Raw genomic sequence first — 15,959 nt, 5'->3', positions numbered from 1 at the left:
AGACCACCTCCCAACCTCTCCATTTCTGTCCAGGATCCTTTGGTCCCGTCCTGCCCTTGGATTCCAGTCACCCTTACAATCCTCCCTACTTTGTTTTTTTTTTTTTTTTTTTCCCCAATATTTATCTGTTAGGCTGCACTGGGTCTTAGTTGCGGCCCGTGGGAGTTTTTTAGTTGAGGCACGTGAGCTCTTAGTTGCAGCATGTGGGAATCTAGTTCCCTGACCAGGGATCAAACCCAGGCCCCCTGCACTGGGAATGTGGAGCCTTAGCCCCAGGACCACCAGGGAGGTCCACAGGCCTCCCTGGTTTTATCTCCTGAACTGACATTGTTTGTCAAGAGGGCAGAGGCTCCGTGCCCCCTAAGGTCACAAAAACAAAACTAACCAATGAATCTGAGCCAGTAGGAAAAACATCTAGGAATTCTCAGGACTCTCCTTCCTTCCCAGGTAAGAGGTGTTCAACTTGAAACAGTTTAACCTAATGCGACCACGTATGTGACCACAAAGTGTGAGGCAATCCAACAAAAGGCAGGCACGGCGAAGGTACAGCCGGGGCCTGGGGAGGGGCCTTTAGGGGCTTGGGAGCCCTTGCCTGGGCCGTCAGGTCCCAGGCCTCCCAGATCGAGAGGCAGCCCCAGGTTTCATGGGTAGAAAGAGGATCCAAGCCTTCACACTTCACTACTCAGACTCATCAGGCTGTGCAGAGACTGACGTTAAGAGCACAGCAACCCTACTTAGAAAGACTGCCATGAGTAAAGTCAGGAGCAGCACAGCGAGCTAGGACCTACGACGCCAGTTTCCTTTGCAGATAAGGGAACGGAGGCTGCGTGAAGCGAAGTGGATTCCCTGAGCTCGGGGCTAATTAGTAGCAGAGCCAAGACCAGAACCTCAGCCTCTGGCTTCCCCTTGGCCTGTATTCATCAGGTTCTGCAGAGAAACAGAACCGATTAAATATAGAGACGGATAAGACCAGACTGATGGTAGGATCTGGCTTGTGTGGTTAGAAGCCGTAGACGACCCATGTCTCGAGTCTATAAGCTCGGGGAGCAGGGAAGACGGTGATGGAGGCCAGTCTGGGGTTTAGAGGTCTGGGAACCCAGGCAGGGGACGGTGTAACTCCCTATCCTGGGGCCCTCGGCTGGGGAAGGTGGGAGACACTGCTGGTGTGAGTCCCGGAGCCTGAGGCTGAAGGCCTGGGGACCAGGAGTGCAGCTGTCCGAGGGCAGGAGAAGATGGACAGAGAATGTGCCCTCCTCTGCCCTTTTGTTCCTTGCAGGTCCTCCAAGGCCTGGATGAGGTGCCCACATCGGTGAGGGCATCTGCCTCACTCAGTCTTCAGATTCAAATGCTAATCTCTCCAGAAACACCCTTGCAGACACACCCAGCAATAGTTACCAGTTATCCGGGCAGCCCGGAGCCATGTCAAGGTGCCACGTAAACTAACCATCACGGGGCCCCTCAGATCCCGTGGCTGTGTGTGTGTGGTGTAGCCGTCGCTGGTTCTGGCTGTGCAGGCGCAGGGGGGGGGGGTGGGCTGTGGTCCTGAGCACGGGGTCCTCACCGCGCCTATTGCCCAGCATCTGGTCCCTGTTTGGAAAAGGTCAGGAGGTGAGAGCCACGTAGCAAAGGAGGGATATTTGTTGCGAAGACAGGGAGGACCGAAAGCAGAGAGAGAGTCACTGTCCTGCATTTGGAGTGCACTTTTGCAAATGGGCCACAGATCATCTAAGGGGATTATTACTTGTACCTGTAAGACGTTATTCCAATCTGCCCACCTAGAGGAGGGAAAAAGAATCGATACTTGTCAAAAATGGCGTGAATAGGAGTCTCGGCAGGGAAAGGAAATAATTAATTTTCTCCATTAATTCGAGACATTACCCCCAGACACACACAGCCCTTCATCACTGTCAGAACCTCTCTCGTCCCCGTCGTGGAGCAGCCGCACCGTGGTGACAGATGAGGGCCACCTTGAAGTCACACGGCGTCTCTGTCCTTGGGTCTGCGTCGTCAAGACCCCAGACCCAGCGCGGGCGGCTAGGTCAGTTCCCCAGCACGCGTGCCCGGCTGCAGGGACCCTCTAATGTTTCCTTAGGGGCCAGTGGCCCTGAGCTCCTGGGGTTGGAGTCCTATCCATCAACACCATGGTCACCAGTTTCAGGAACTAAAGAACTATTTACGGTTCCTTGTCATAGCCCATATTGATAAGTGATGAAATTTACAAATGGCCTTAGAGGTCATCTGGTGCTAGTTTTTATTTGATAGAAAAAAAAACCAACAACAAACCAAAACACCTGGGACTTGGAATGGTAAAAACAGTTCCTCAAAATCACAGCCCATTAGTGGCGACCCAGAGGGTAGACCCCAGGTCTTCTGATGTCTGATTCAGTGGTTTTCAGCCCTTATTCCTATGATTGGCCCAGAGTCATAGAAGGTCACGTGTAATGTGACCTCTATGGTGTTGAGGCTAAAAAGGGAGGCCAAGGAGACGGATGCCTTTGGTGAGAGGTCAGCCTGATAAGAGTGCAGCCTGGATGGTAGGTGGGAGACAGACTAGCCTAGAAGTAGCTCGAGGTGCAGATACGCAGAGTCCTTGACAAGAAAGTTTCCAAAGGGCCCCCGCATCACAGGAAGCACTGTTGCCCCGCCCGGGCAGAGGGGTTGCCCTCTGAACACAGGGCTCCTAATCCTCCCCTTCCAGCTCCGGCCATAGCTGAGCACCCGGGCGGCACCGTCTCCCCTGATGCTGAAGAGCCAGGCCGTGCTCTGCAACGTGGGCGCTGACTCCGGCCTGGCCTGCACGCCAAGGACTGCTCGGCTGCGTGGGCATTTTGCCTGGAAGCTAACATAAGGATTTCACAAATATTCATGAACAGTGATAATTAGCATCAGTGCCAGGCAGCCGGGCCCCTGGGGACTCACGTGGGGAGAGGACAAAGGAGAGAAGAAAAGAGAAGAAAGGGAACAAGCGAGAAGAGTCAGGCTGCGTCAGCACCTCATCTGCAGAAACACGGCTGTGCTCTTCCTCCAAAGAGCCTGGAAATAACCACACTGAAATAACCCTGTTGGTTCAGAGCGCAAATAATAAGGCTGCTTTTGGTGCCCTGGGCCGTCCACAGCCTTTCAGAAGATGCACGTCCCGTCTCTGACCCCCCGGGACTTCGGGCCCTTGAGCCCCTGCAGGGTTTCCCCTCTGGGGGCTGCAGTACTGACCCCTCACTTGGCCTCTCACCCTGTTCTCCCGGAGAAGACACAGCTGGTGCACCTGGAGCTCCAGGAGAGCAGAGCCCGGGGACCACTCTTGACCTTCGTCCAGGAAGGTCCTACAGCCAAGGGCCACAGCTCGCTTGGGACCCCATCACCGCCTCTTGCTGGATGTACAGGCGTGAGTGTGGGCACAGGCCTGGGGCCTGATGCGGGCCTTTCTGTGGGCGGGGCGTATGGGGGCCGCAGTGCTTATCATCCAGACCAGCACATGACTGAGAGCAGATGGTGACTGTCGGTAATTATGCTGGGGAAACAGGTGTCAACTGGGACTTTTCGGGCAAATCTAACGATACAGTCACCCACCTATAAAAATAACAAGGGCGTTTTTGGCATTACTGTGCAAATACATCAATTCCCAGGGAACTGAGCCGTTGCAGGTGGTGTGGAAAGAAAGTTTCAACTCCCCCCAAAGCAAGCGAGAGGTAAAGCATTCGCTCTGACGTTGCTCTATTATTAGAAATAATTTCCAAGAGGGAAGGGGTGGGGAAGGAATGGTTGGGAGTTTGGGGTTAGTAGATGAAAACTGTTATATATAGGATGCATAAACAGCAAGGTCCTGCTATATAGCACAGGGAACTATATTCGATATCCTATCATAAACTGTAATGGAAAAGAAAAAATAGAAATAATTTGAAGATTTTGGACTCCACCTGTCCCCCCACAAATTCTGACCCTGGAGGGTTTGCCATGGGCTCAAAAAGTCAGGTGGCTGAAGTGTCCTCAGGGAACTGGTGTTGGACACCCACCGGCTGTATCGGCCCCGGGGCATTTCCATTTCTCCAAAATATGGTTTTCTTTGAGAAACGGGGTCTGGGTTACTAGTGGTGCCGTAGGCTGATTCCGGCAAGGTCAGGTCAAACTGTCTGAAGACATGTATAAATGAAAGAAGTACTATCTCACTCAGCTCCTTATCAGCTTTTTTTTTTTTTTTTTAAGCAGTAGTTTATTTAGAATAAAGCACAGAACTCATTTCACTATGTAGTTGTTAACACTGAAATAACCCTGTTGGTTCAGAGTGCAAATAATAGTAATAAAAGTGGAAAACATGTAACAAATAAAAACTTTTCAGATGTCCTTAACATTTTGTCAATAACATAGCTGTGTAAGCTCTGCTTTTGAATGTGAGGGATTTTTTTTTTTCTTCAACCTCTACATTTTGGTCTGAACTATTTATGTCTGTTTATATTTAGACACTTTTTAGAATATAAATGTTAGCTACGTTTTTAATCCAAGTCAGCCAACCTGTTCTCCAAATGGATTCAAGCTTCTGTCCTCAGCCATTTGTCTGCCTGTGTATGAAATCCCAGCTTTCTGCCTTCTGCATTCTCTTTCTCTCTGTATCTCTCTGTCTGTCCGTCTATCTGTGTCCATCTCCTCTCTTGTCTCTCTGGCACACGTTCTGAACTTTCATTTAAAGAGCACGGGCCTCATCCCCGCTGGTACCCTGGCTGTTTCTCTAGCACTCACTTGGGTCCCTTCCCTCTGGGTCAACAGTATCATCTAGATTCCAAAAATCTCTGATTTGCGCTGATTCTTCCTACAGCTCAGGAACCCATCTCAGAGAGAGAACATAAGTAAAACCAAAACAAGGGACTTCCTTGGAGGTCCAGTGGTTAAGACTTCGCCTTCTAATACAGGGGGTGCAGATTCGATCCCTGGTAGGGGGGCTAAGATCCCACATGCCTCGCGGCCAAAAAACCAAAACAGAAGCAATATTGTAACAAATTCAATAAAGACTTTTTTTTTTTGCGGTACGCGGGCCTCTCACTGCCGTGGCCTCTCCCGTTGCGGAGCGCAGGCTCCGGACGCGCAGGCGCAGCGGCCACGGCTCACGGGCCCAGCCGCTCCGCGGCACGTGGGATCCTCCCGGACCGGGGCACGAACCCGCGTCCCCTGCATCGGCAGGCGGACTCTCAGCCACCGCGCCACCAGGGAAGCCCCCAATAAAGACTTTTAAAATGGTCCACGTCATTCCGTCTCCATGTGCCTGCAACTGAGAGCGGATGGCACCACACGGGCGGCGAGTGCTGAGGCTCGCGGCTGAGGGCCTGTGAGCCCAGCTATCCCAAGTGCTGAACCTCACCCCGGTTCCCAGCTGAAGCATGTTCTAAGGTTTCTGTCCTTCCAAAGAAGGAGGCTCCTTGTGTCAGGAGGTACGTGATGGAGGAGGACGCCAGGGGACCCCCAGGAAAAATGGGGAGGCAGCTCCCACGCCGTCAATCCTGGCCCCCTCACCGCGGGAGACGGGGACCGGGGTAACCGGTGAGGTTATCTGCTCCGACAGTTAAGCAGGGACAAGACCATGGCCTACAAGTGAGGGCTGCACCCCTGATCCCCATTACCTTCTCCAGCCGCTCCGCTTGGTTCTAGGGGGTCCTCCTAAGCCCGGACCCTCCATTCCGAGGCAGCCCTGGCACTCAGGTCCAGCTGGGGCCTGTGGTCAGTGCTCACTCAGGCGGAGTCCTCCCACTGCACCAGCCCAGCTGTCTTGGGTTCGCAGGGGGAAAAAGGCAAGAGCTGGGGCAACGCAGATTGTAGGCCGCCTCGACAGCCGTGAAGCTGAGGTTTTGATCTGCCTGCGGCTCATTTTCTGCAATTATGTTCCATGGGCCAGAACCCTGGAGAGAGAGGGACGGGGCCCGGACGTGGGCGCCCGCCCCCACGTGCACTCCTGACGGTGTCTGCCTCGTCCCCCACACCTTCGGGGACGGAGGCAGAAGGAGAGGGCGGCTTCAGACACTCCCTTCCCTTGGCCTCATCTGGCTCCGGACCCCGGAGGCAGGGTTTCCAGCAAATACACAACCTTCCGGTGAACCCACGCTTTTTCCTAAGCCTCGTGCACTCCGCACAGGAGTGGGATCAGCTCCTGGATCACTCGGCTGGCTACCCGGCTTTGGCGAGTGGGCGAGTGACTGCTTACTTTCCCGGGGGTCGGTCGGAAAGCCCGGCTGTGGTCCAGCAGGTCGGCATGCACGTGGTCGTTGAGGTGTTTGATTCCAAGTTTCCGAGGTCGGCCTCGATAGGAATCGTCTGCAATAGCCCCTCTCGCTGGGCAGCAGGGACACGGATTTCTGGCTCTTCCAGAAGCCCTGCCGTGTGAGTCCAGTGCCCCCCGGGTGCCTCCGTCCCCCCGCTCCGCCCACTGCCTTCCTTCCGGCCGCAGCTCCCCTTCCCCCGCTTTCTTGCTCATCTGTGTTCCCTTCCGTGGCCGTTCCTTCCCGATGCTCTCGCCTCCCTGAACCGATGCCTCTTTCCATCCGTGCCCCCCCCCCCCCGTCCCGCTCATCTCCTCGAGGGCGCCCGCCCCCCGGCATGTGACAATGTGAGTCACTTCCGGACAGGTCTCCTGGCAAAAGCCGTGACAGGTGCTGGCATTTAACCTCACAAAAGCGTCTTCCTCAGACAGAGCAGCAGCTTTCCGTGGCTGATGAGGAGGGACAGAGGGGAGGGGGGCACCTCGCTGGGCTGCGGGCACCTCCCTAGCAACTTTTAACCACTTCAAAGGGAGAAGCCGGGCAGGGTTTGCCTCCAAATGAGGAAGATTTCTTGAATGATGTGAAAAGTCAGGCAAAGGCATAGGCCACCCCCGGAATCATCCCTGGGGACATTCACACCGAAGGGAAGATATTCTGTCAGGGACAGTCATCCAGAAAAGTGGAAGGCTAAATTCTTTGACCCTCCTGGTACTTTTCCAACTCTACAACTCTAAGGAACTGGCTGAGAAAAAGAAGGGAAAATTGGGCCAAGAGTGAAGGCTCAGAAACAGCCGCCTGTGAAGGGTGAGGACGAAAAGGGAGAAAGAAGAAGTGGCCCTGGAAGCTTCCAGGCTTTCTTCCGTCTCTAATAAATCTTTCGGACCCACCATACCTTACTTAGGGGGGTCTAAAAGCAAAATTAAGAATGGAAAAATTGCGCCTGGCGAGACAAAGCGTAAAGCACTCCAGGTCTGGGCTCACGAGATCGCGGACTATCCAAAGTCAAGGACTTTGCCTTCTACATCCTCTCTGCCCCACAGCCTCTAACCCATCACCTCTCTCACGGTTAGGGATGAGTTAAATAGCTGCCGGTCACGCCGGGGACAGCCGGCCGGGCCAGGGACCCCTCTTCCCAGGGGTGGTCTGCTCCCCCGTTTCTTTTTTTTTTTTTTTTTTTGCGGTACGCGGGCCTCTCACCGCCGTGGCCTCTCCCGTTGCGGAGCACAGGCTCCGGACGCCCAGGCTCAGCGGCCATGGCTCACGGGCCCAGTCGCTCCGCGGCACGTGGGATCCTCCCGGACCGGGGCACGAACCCGCGTCCCCTGCATCGGCAGGCGGACTCTCAACCATTGCGCCACCAGGGAAGCCCATGCTCCCCCGTTTCTGAGACGGCCCAGACCCTGCTCGTGGACGCTGCTCGTTCCTTGTGCTCCGTGACTGTTATGTCAGAATATGTGTCCCTGCAGAAGAGGCCGCCCCGTGCCCACCGGAACTATGGGGCCAGCTCAGCCCTTCCCCAGGCACGAGCCCTGCGTCTGCGGGGTCCGAGTCCAGGGACCTCCCCCATCCCTGATAAATGGCCCCATTTGTATCCTTGCAGATCTTAATCTTCCTAATACAGTGGATTGAACTTATCTTCTTCAAAGCTCTCCTCCATGGAAAGAAAGAACCCGCCTTTTTGAATATATTTCAGCCAGTGATGCAGAGCCCACTTCCTTTTGCTCCCAGTCATGTTGTACTGGGCTGTCCGAATGCACAGGGCAGGGTGATATGCCTCTCTCTGGGTTACTGGCTTATTCCAGGACCTCTTAACCATTAAGCAAAACTGCAGGGCAGACTTGAAGCTTTCTGTTTTGTCAGAAAAAAATAGTCTTGTAGCCTATCTTTTTTTCAAGTCCCTTTTGAATGTGTCTTCAGAGCCTTTCCCATGGCATCCAGAGGATCCTGCCTGTACCCTGGGCATCTCGCCTGCCCCCTGTCTGCCTTTCTTTCCTTCCTTTGCACCAGTGCACCCTCCGTCCTCCTCCTCCCTCCTTTCCTGTCCCCCCTCATGTGGTCCCCCGTCTGCCCGCCCCCCGCCCCAGGCAGCAGTCTGCCTTCCTAGCAGCTAGCACAGAGGATTCAAACATTTGTTCCCTCCTGCCCTGTTCTCTGCAGCATGGAATCAGGATTTTACATCGCAACCAGAACTGGAGAGGGCAGGGAAAGCATTCCACCTTGCAGTCTCCTAGGTCTCCAGGCCTTTAGCAACCTAGATTTTTTTCTGCTTTACAAATCTCACCCAGTATTCAAAGCAAAGATTAATCTCCAAAATTTATAAGCAACTCGTGCAGCTCAATAACAACAACAACAACAAAAAAAAACCAATCCAAAAATGGGCAGAAGACCTAAACAGACATTTCTCCAAAGAAGATATACAGATTGCCAACTAGCACATGAAAAAATGCTCAACATCATTCATCATTAGAGAAATTCAAATCAAAAGTACAGTGAGGTATCACCTCACACCGGTCAGAATGGCCATCATCAAAAACTCTAGAAACAATAAATGCTGGAGAGGGTGTGGAGAAAAGGGAACCCTCTTGCACTGCTGGTGGGAATGTGAATTGATAGAGCCACTATGGAGAACGGTATGGAGGTTCCTTAAAGAACTAAAAATAGAACTACCATATGACCCCGCAATCCCACTACTATGCATATACCCTGAGAAAACCATAATTCAAAAAGAGCCATGTACCACTATCTTCATTGCAGCTCTGTTTACAATAGCCAGGACATGGAAGCAACCTAAGTGTCCATCAACAGATGAATGGATAAAGAAGATGTGGCACATATATACAATGGGATATTACTCAGCCATAGAAATGAAACTGAGTTATTTGTAGTGAGGTGGATGGACCTGGAGTCTGTCATACAGAGTGAAGTTAGTCAGAAGGAGAGAAACAAATACCATATGCTAACACATATATATGGAATCTAAGAAAAAAAAATGTCATGAAGAGACTAGGGGTAGGACGGGAATAAAACACAAACCTACTAGAGCATGGACTTGAGGATATGGGGAGGGGGAAGGGGAAGCTGTGACAAAGTGAGAGAGTGGCATAGACATATACACTATCAAACATAGGATGGATAGCTACTGGGAAGCAGCCGCATAGCACAGGGAGATCAGCTCGGTGCTTTGTGACCACCTAGAGGGATGGGATAGGGAGGGTGGGAGGGAGATGCAAGAGGGAGGCGATATGGGGATATATGTATACGTATAGCTGACTCACTTTGTTATAAAGCAGAAACTAACATGCCATTGTAAAGCAATTATACTCCAATAAAGATGTTAAAAAAAAAAAAAACTAGTATCTCCATCTCCTTCCATGGACTGGAGGTGAGGACAAGTGTCAATATCTTCCCTTTCTTAGCAAAGAAAGCTGGGTTCGAGTGGGTGCGTGTTTTGCAGTAAGATCATGAAGACTCAGTGGAAAAGTATCTTCAAAGGTCCACATCCTTAGCGTCAATGTGCCCTGCAAAGCTCTCAACTCCAAATAGAGGGTGTCTTTTGAGATGCCGGCTCCACGAGGATCTCAACGCAAAGGGCAGGCAGGAAACGTCGCTGACCAGCTGGCCCCTTCACAGGCCCAGATGCACATGCGAGTAAGAACGGGCTGAGAACAGCGCTTGGTGGAGAGTGTAGGCCCCAGGCCAGCAGCATGGAAATCCTGGGACACTTGGTAGAAATGCAAAACCCTAGGCCCACCCTAGACCTACCGCATCAGAATCTATCTATCTATAGATAGACAGATGTAAAAACTTGGAGGAATTTATATGCAAATTAAAACCCGAGAACCACTTACTTTATAGAACTGACTTGACAAAATTCATTTTCTCACTTAATGAGGTAGTATTATCGTAACGATCCCCGTTTTATGTGAAACACTGTTCCTTCCTCCCTCCCTTTGTTTGCTGTCACATAACAGTCCATAAAAACAGCAGTACAGATAATGAAGATAAATTCCAGCATTGCAGAGGGTGGCCTTGTGGTCCAGCGATTCCCCCCAACTCCCCCAGTTCAAAGACAGGAACTTTGAAAATTCTGAGGAAGGCGCTCCAGAGCATCTGGGGTCTGGGGTGTGCCCTGCCAGCCCCACTGTAGGTAGTTCATTTGTCTGGTTGAGAGCAGGGGGGTTAATTACCTGTGGCAAATACACTGCGGTACATTTTGAAAGAATGATGGAGTCTTAGTAGGAGAGAGCCATCCTTTCCATCCTGTTGTATTTATCTACCGCAAAAAAGGCACGCTGCATCTGGAAAGTCGTTTTGGTCTGTCTGATTTTATTGTTGTTTAATCCTTAAAACCACTTAGATTGGTCAGCCGGCATCATTTCAATGAGCGAGGCAATTTTTATCTTTATTAGACGTCCTGAAATAAGTGATTTCAGAATCCCCTTCAACTCTGAGATTCTTTAAGTCTAAGAGAAATAAGGAAAAGAGGGTGAGAGGATGTTGGCATCCTTCCAATGAGCTTTGAGGAATCAGATGTGAACCAGCCTAGGTGATTAAATGTCTGCTGGGCTAGAGGGTCAAGACCAGAGCCACCACCCTGAGGTCCCAACAAACAGGAGTCCAGGAGGCACCTACTCCGCAGCATCTGCCTCTAAATGTTCCAAGTTCCCATCTGGTGCCCGGGACCAGCATAGGCCAGCGATACCACTCAGGAGCGACACGCAGATCTCAGACCGGGAAGAGTGGACTTGTCCCAAGCCCCACCTCCCCCCCTTTGCCTCTACCTCCAGCCAGTCCTCACATGGGTTCAACCAGATTCCCAAGATCCTGAAATCCTCACCTGTGGGCTTGTCCTGGGGCCTGTCAGCCGGCCTAAGTTCCAGGAGGGTGCCCTGGTAAGCGGGTTGCTTGGCTGGCCGAGAGATGCACGACTTCCGTCAAAGAACAGCATGAGATCGGGCTCCTAGCTAACTTTGGGTGGCTCGGTTTGCTTACATAGTTGCCTGGAGCCCCACACCTTCCGGGGTTGGCCTTGATCACCAACATGCAGACGCTGAAGGTAGAGCCTGGGTGGGGGCATGGTGACCTGGGTGGGGCTGGGTGATGGGGGCAGGGAAGGCCCCGAGGGCTGAAAAGCCAGTGTCCTGGGGAAGGGGCAAGGCGGCGGGGATACCCCAGTGCTTGCACGTGGAGCAGAGTCAGGATGCCAAAGTGGCGGCCTCCTGTCCGCGCGTCAGCCACCCCCATGACACCCCGCTTCCTGCACCAAACCCATCGTGGGCCCAGACTGAGTTTGTCCAGCAGCCGTTGGATCAGCTATGCTTCTACAGGGTGTGAGAAAAGTTACAATGTGTTTTTTATCATCCTGAAAACTAATTTTGCTCTCGTGCCTCGAGCATAAAAAGGAATCAGGTATCAGGCTTAAAAGAAATGCGAATGGCTGTACTTTCTCCTCGGCCTTTGGGTTGGCTGGGTTTTCACAGGAGCCTGGTGCTTTTTTTTTTTTTTTTTTAAACATCTTTACTGGAGTATAACTGCTTTACAATGGTGTGTTAGTTTCTGCTTTACAACAACGTGAATCAGCTGTACAGATACATATGTTCCCGTATCTCTTCCCTCTTGCGTGTCCCTCCCTCCCACCCTCCCTACCCCAACCCTCTAAGTGCTTTGACAGCCTCAGGACATTTGTGTTTTAAGACAGAAGGTCTGTCCTCTTTGCAAGCAGAGGGGTCAGATTGTGAAAGAGCGTGTGATAGTGACTGCAAGAAATGTCAATTTTGCAGCCCCAGAGTGTTTATTGCAAGCTTCACAAAAGCCTGAGAATGAAGCCTCCAGAATGTCCTACAAAGCCGGGCATTACACCCATTGAGTTCCCTCACCCCAGGTTCTGGGGATCTCAGAGTTATTTTATGTTGGCAAATGTTTATTGAGCACCTACTACATAGCAGTCAAGAAGGGCTTCCTCATTCGTTCATTCTCCACTGTATCTTCTCCAGGACAGTTTGAAACCAACCAGCTGCTTTGTGTCTGTTTGTATCAAATTGTTAAGTGGTCACTTATTCATTCTACAAGTAGTTAGTAGTTTGTACTCTGTGTACAAAGGCATCTCTACATTGTGAAAAGTGAAGATGTCCGTACTCACATACCCTAAAGTTATTCCCACGTTTAAAAAATTATATTACTGATCGTGACAATTCTGTTTAAAAATATCAGAGCTTACTAATGTGCCCCAGTATTTCATATGTACTGTCTTAATGAAAACTCATAATAATCAGGTAAGAAAAATAATAATATGCCCTTCTTAGCAAAGGGTCTGAAAAGTTAAAGTGACTTGGACAAAAATCCATTGATCCAAGACTCAAGCAGAGAATTTCTTCAAATACTTTGGGGCCAACAGAATGTCCAGAATCTTTGACTTGATGTTCACACCCCATTTTACGGCTTTTTGCATTCCTTCCCTTCTAAGCTCTGTGAGCACAGTTAGGCCCCTGGCTTCACAGTTTCTTGATTGTCTCTGTCTGTTTCTTTCCTCCCAGGCGGCCAGGGCTTTGTGAGTGAGGACGAATACTTGGAAATCTCCGACATCAAACGTGACCAGTCCGGGGAGTATGAATGCAGCGCCTTGAACGACGTTGCTGCCCCAGATATGCGGAAAGTGAAAATCACCGTCAACTGTGAGTCCACCCACTGTCCGAGCGTCCCGGGGGGAGGGAAGCCACGGGGATTAAGGGGACAAAGAGGTAACGGCAGTGTCATTTTCCGATAGAGCCAGGTTGTTTCCAGCAGGAAAATACGGTAGCAGACTGCTGTGCTCATCACCACCTCCAGGGCCGTGGAGTCTTCCTGAGACTGTCAGAACTTTTAACTAATGGGGAGACTTGTGAACTCTGGGTTAGTGTGAAGGCTTGAAGAGATGCTGGGGTAAACACAGTATCTTCAAGCAAGAAGTCCTCTTCCTAACATACGTGATCGTTTAGCTGGGAAGGGGGACGTGCACAGCAGGTGACTGATGTGCGTCTCACCCGTCTCACGGACTCGCTCTGCATCTCCCTGCAGACCCGCCCTACATCTCCAAAGCCAAGAACACGGGTGTCTCTGTGGGCCAGAAGGGCGTCCTGAGCTGTGAAGCCTCTGCAGTGCCCACGGCTGAGTTCCAGTGGTTCAAGGAGGATACCAGGTACCTTGAGAGCGGAAACAGGGCATGTCCGAAGCAGAGCTGATGGATCGTTCCCCACGTGCAAGGAGGGTGATGAAGTCCAGGGGGAAGATACGGCAAAACCGCACTGGTTACACCCTCTAGTATAACCGAGTCTCCTTTTAGAACCAGAAACAAAGCACGGAGGGGGCTGGGAAGTGGACAAAACTGACGGACCTTGTTGCAGAATCAGATCAGCCGTAGACACGGCGGTCTTCACGTACCAGGGGGACGTCGCCCTGGAGCGCGGGCACCCTTCCCGTTGGGCCCCTGACGGAGGCCGTGGTGCTTACGGCTGGCGGGTAGAGGGGCCGGCTTGGCCGAGGGCAGGGCTCGGTGAGGAGGGGAGTGTGTGCGTGGGTCCGTCTGCGGCGTCCCGGCTCCCCCGGCGCCTGCTGCCTGCTGCCTCACGCTGCGTGTGCCACCAAACCCGTCGCCCCTCCTCTTTTTCTGCAGGCTGGCCACCGGCCTGGACGGCATGAGGATCGAGAACAGAGGCCACATATCCACACTGACCTTCTTCAATGTCTCAGAGAAGGATTACGGGAACTATACTTGTGTGGCCACGAACAAGCTTGGGAATACCAACGCCAGCATCACGCTGTATGGTGAGTGCAGGAGGCCTGGAGGTGGGGCTTGGCGGGGCGGGGGTTCCAGGGACTCAGGAGGGAGGAGGGCGCACCCTGCTTGGCCTGTGTCCGTCCATAGGGCTCAACCCCCCGCCTTAGACGTGAACGCACCTCTACCGTCATTCTCCTGGCACACGGTACGTGGTGTTTGCAAGGTAACTGATACCTCCTGGGCTCGTGCAGGGTGAGCTGTGCACCTCACCAAAGGAGTAAACCGAACTCTGAACCAAGTTGCCCAGTGGGTGCCGTAAACAAGACGGAACCATGGAACGGGTCGATTGTAGTACTGTCTATTGGTCTGAGGGGTAAATTGGATATAGTTTTAAGATACCCTCTACAGTAAGGGTCAATGATTCCAGGGGTTATATTTACAGTTTTAAACCAGGTTACCTGCTACCCTCATGATTCTCATGTTGATTGCATGTCACGTTCTCATTCATTGGAATGAACGGAGCAGGAGGCTTGGGTCCTCCTCAGGACGACTGCTCTGTCCGCAGCTGAGACAGCCAGCCCTTCTCTGCAGGTCTCTCCCTCCCACACGGGGGGAGGGGTCTCCAGAGCCCCGAGCGGCCCTTCGGGAGACCTCACCCTCCCTCACTCAATTCTCGCGCTGCTGTGTCCATCTCCTTGTGCAACATTTCACCCCACGGGCCAGGCCCAGCTTGTGGCAATAGTCCATGTGTGTATGTGCGTGTTTATTTGCTGAGATTTGGTTAGAGGGAAGCGTCTGGTGAACAGGACGAAAAGGTATTCATTTTTCACGTGGAGCTCAGACTCTGAACAAGCTGTCAGCGTTGACGTGAACTAAACTTTGTCCACCAGCCATCTGAAATGTGTGATCTATGTCTTTTGTTTTCTCTCTGCATTGTGTGTGCGCATTGTGCTGTGTGTGTCTTAGAAATAAGCCCCTCATCGGCAGTGGCAGGTGGGTATAGCATGTTCCTTCACTCCTCTGCCTGCCTGAATGCCTATGCTTTTGATTTTTTTTTTTTTTGCGGTACGCGGGCCCCTCACTGCTGCGGCCTCTCCCGTTGCGGAGCACAGGCTCCGGACGCGCAGGCTCAGCGGCCACGGCTCACGGGCCCAGCCGCTCCGCGGCACGTGGGATCCTCCCGGACCGGGGCACGAACCCGCGTCCCCCGCATCGGCAGGCGGACTCTCAACCGCTGCGCCACCAGGGAAGCCCCTGTGCTTTCGATTTTAAGCCTCCTTCAAAGACAGGTCTGCCTGCTCCACCTCCTTGGTTTATTTCTCCTCAGTGGCTAGTATACTTAAGGGGCCTGGTCTGCACAGTTTAGGGAGCAAGCATGTAGAATATGATGGCTTTCACACGCGTGCATATGAAGTATCGTTATATGTTTCCGGAGAAGGGCTTCTCGCCCCCCCAAAAACAGTAAACTTCTACTTGGTGGCCTTAAGAGGGATGAGTATTCTGCTATTTGTACACAGCAGCGGCGAGGGGAACCCAGCCTAGACACCAAATGGATTATCAGATGATCGTCTCCATGGGGAAATCCCACTAGTATGAATGTATAATTCCTCCAGCCCAAGGCAAAAAGGGCTAATGACTTAATTCTGAAAGCTTCATTTTAAAATCGAAGTACTTGGGTCATTATTCATAATGGTCATCATAATATCTACCATTTACCAAGTATTTATTGGTTTCCAGGCCTCATGCTAGTTCCGTGCAAGACAGGTTATTAACCCCATTTTAAAGATGGGTAAGAGGAGGACCCAGGAGGCTAAGGGACACCGAAGTACGCGTGGCTGGTGAAGAGGTGCTGACGAGACCCAGAGCCAGACCCCTCCTCGGGGCTGGAGGGTTTTCCCAGAGGATGAGGCTGTGAACCGTGGGCTCGCACACGCTCTCGCGCTCCCTCACGCGCTAAGTGGGGCCTC

The 15,959-nt window shown here is 52.1% G+C and overlaps 1 protein-coding gene across 5 annotated transcripts in view; it reads left to right on the top strand.

Annotated features, from left to right (window-relative positions):
* The window catches only part of OPCML (opioid binding protein/cell adhesion molecule like), a 1,097,554-nt gene that overhangs the window by 1,065,053 nt on the left and 16,542 nt on the right, over positions 1 to 15,959 (top strand). For all 5 annotated transcript variants that reach the window (XM_059067772.2, XM_067039351.1, XM_067039352.1 and 2 more), the window contains 3 exons: positions 12,773 to 12,910; positions 13,293 to 13,413; positions 13,888 to 14,039. In XM_059067772.2, the coding sequence (XP_058923755.1) occupies positions 12,773 to 12,910; positions 13,293 to 13,413; positions 13,888 to 14,039 (411 nt within the window). The remainder of the gene's footprint in view (positions 1 to 12,772; positions 12,911 to 13,292; positions 13,414 to 13,887; positions 14,040 to 15,959) is intronic.

This window comes from Kogia breviceps, chromosome 7, assembly GCF_026419965.1.
Source record: "Kogia breviceps isolate mKogBre1 chromosome 7, mKogBre1 haplotype 1, whole genome shotgun sequence".
NCBI classification, from domain to species: Eukaryota; Metazoa; Chordata; class Mammalia; order Artiodactyla; family Physeteridae; genus Kogia; species Kogia breviceps.
Note: the sequence above shows the minus strand (reverse complement) of the source record. Positions and strands in the feature narration are given on the sequence as shown.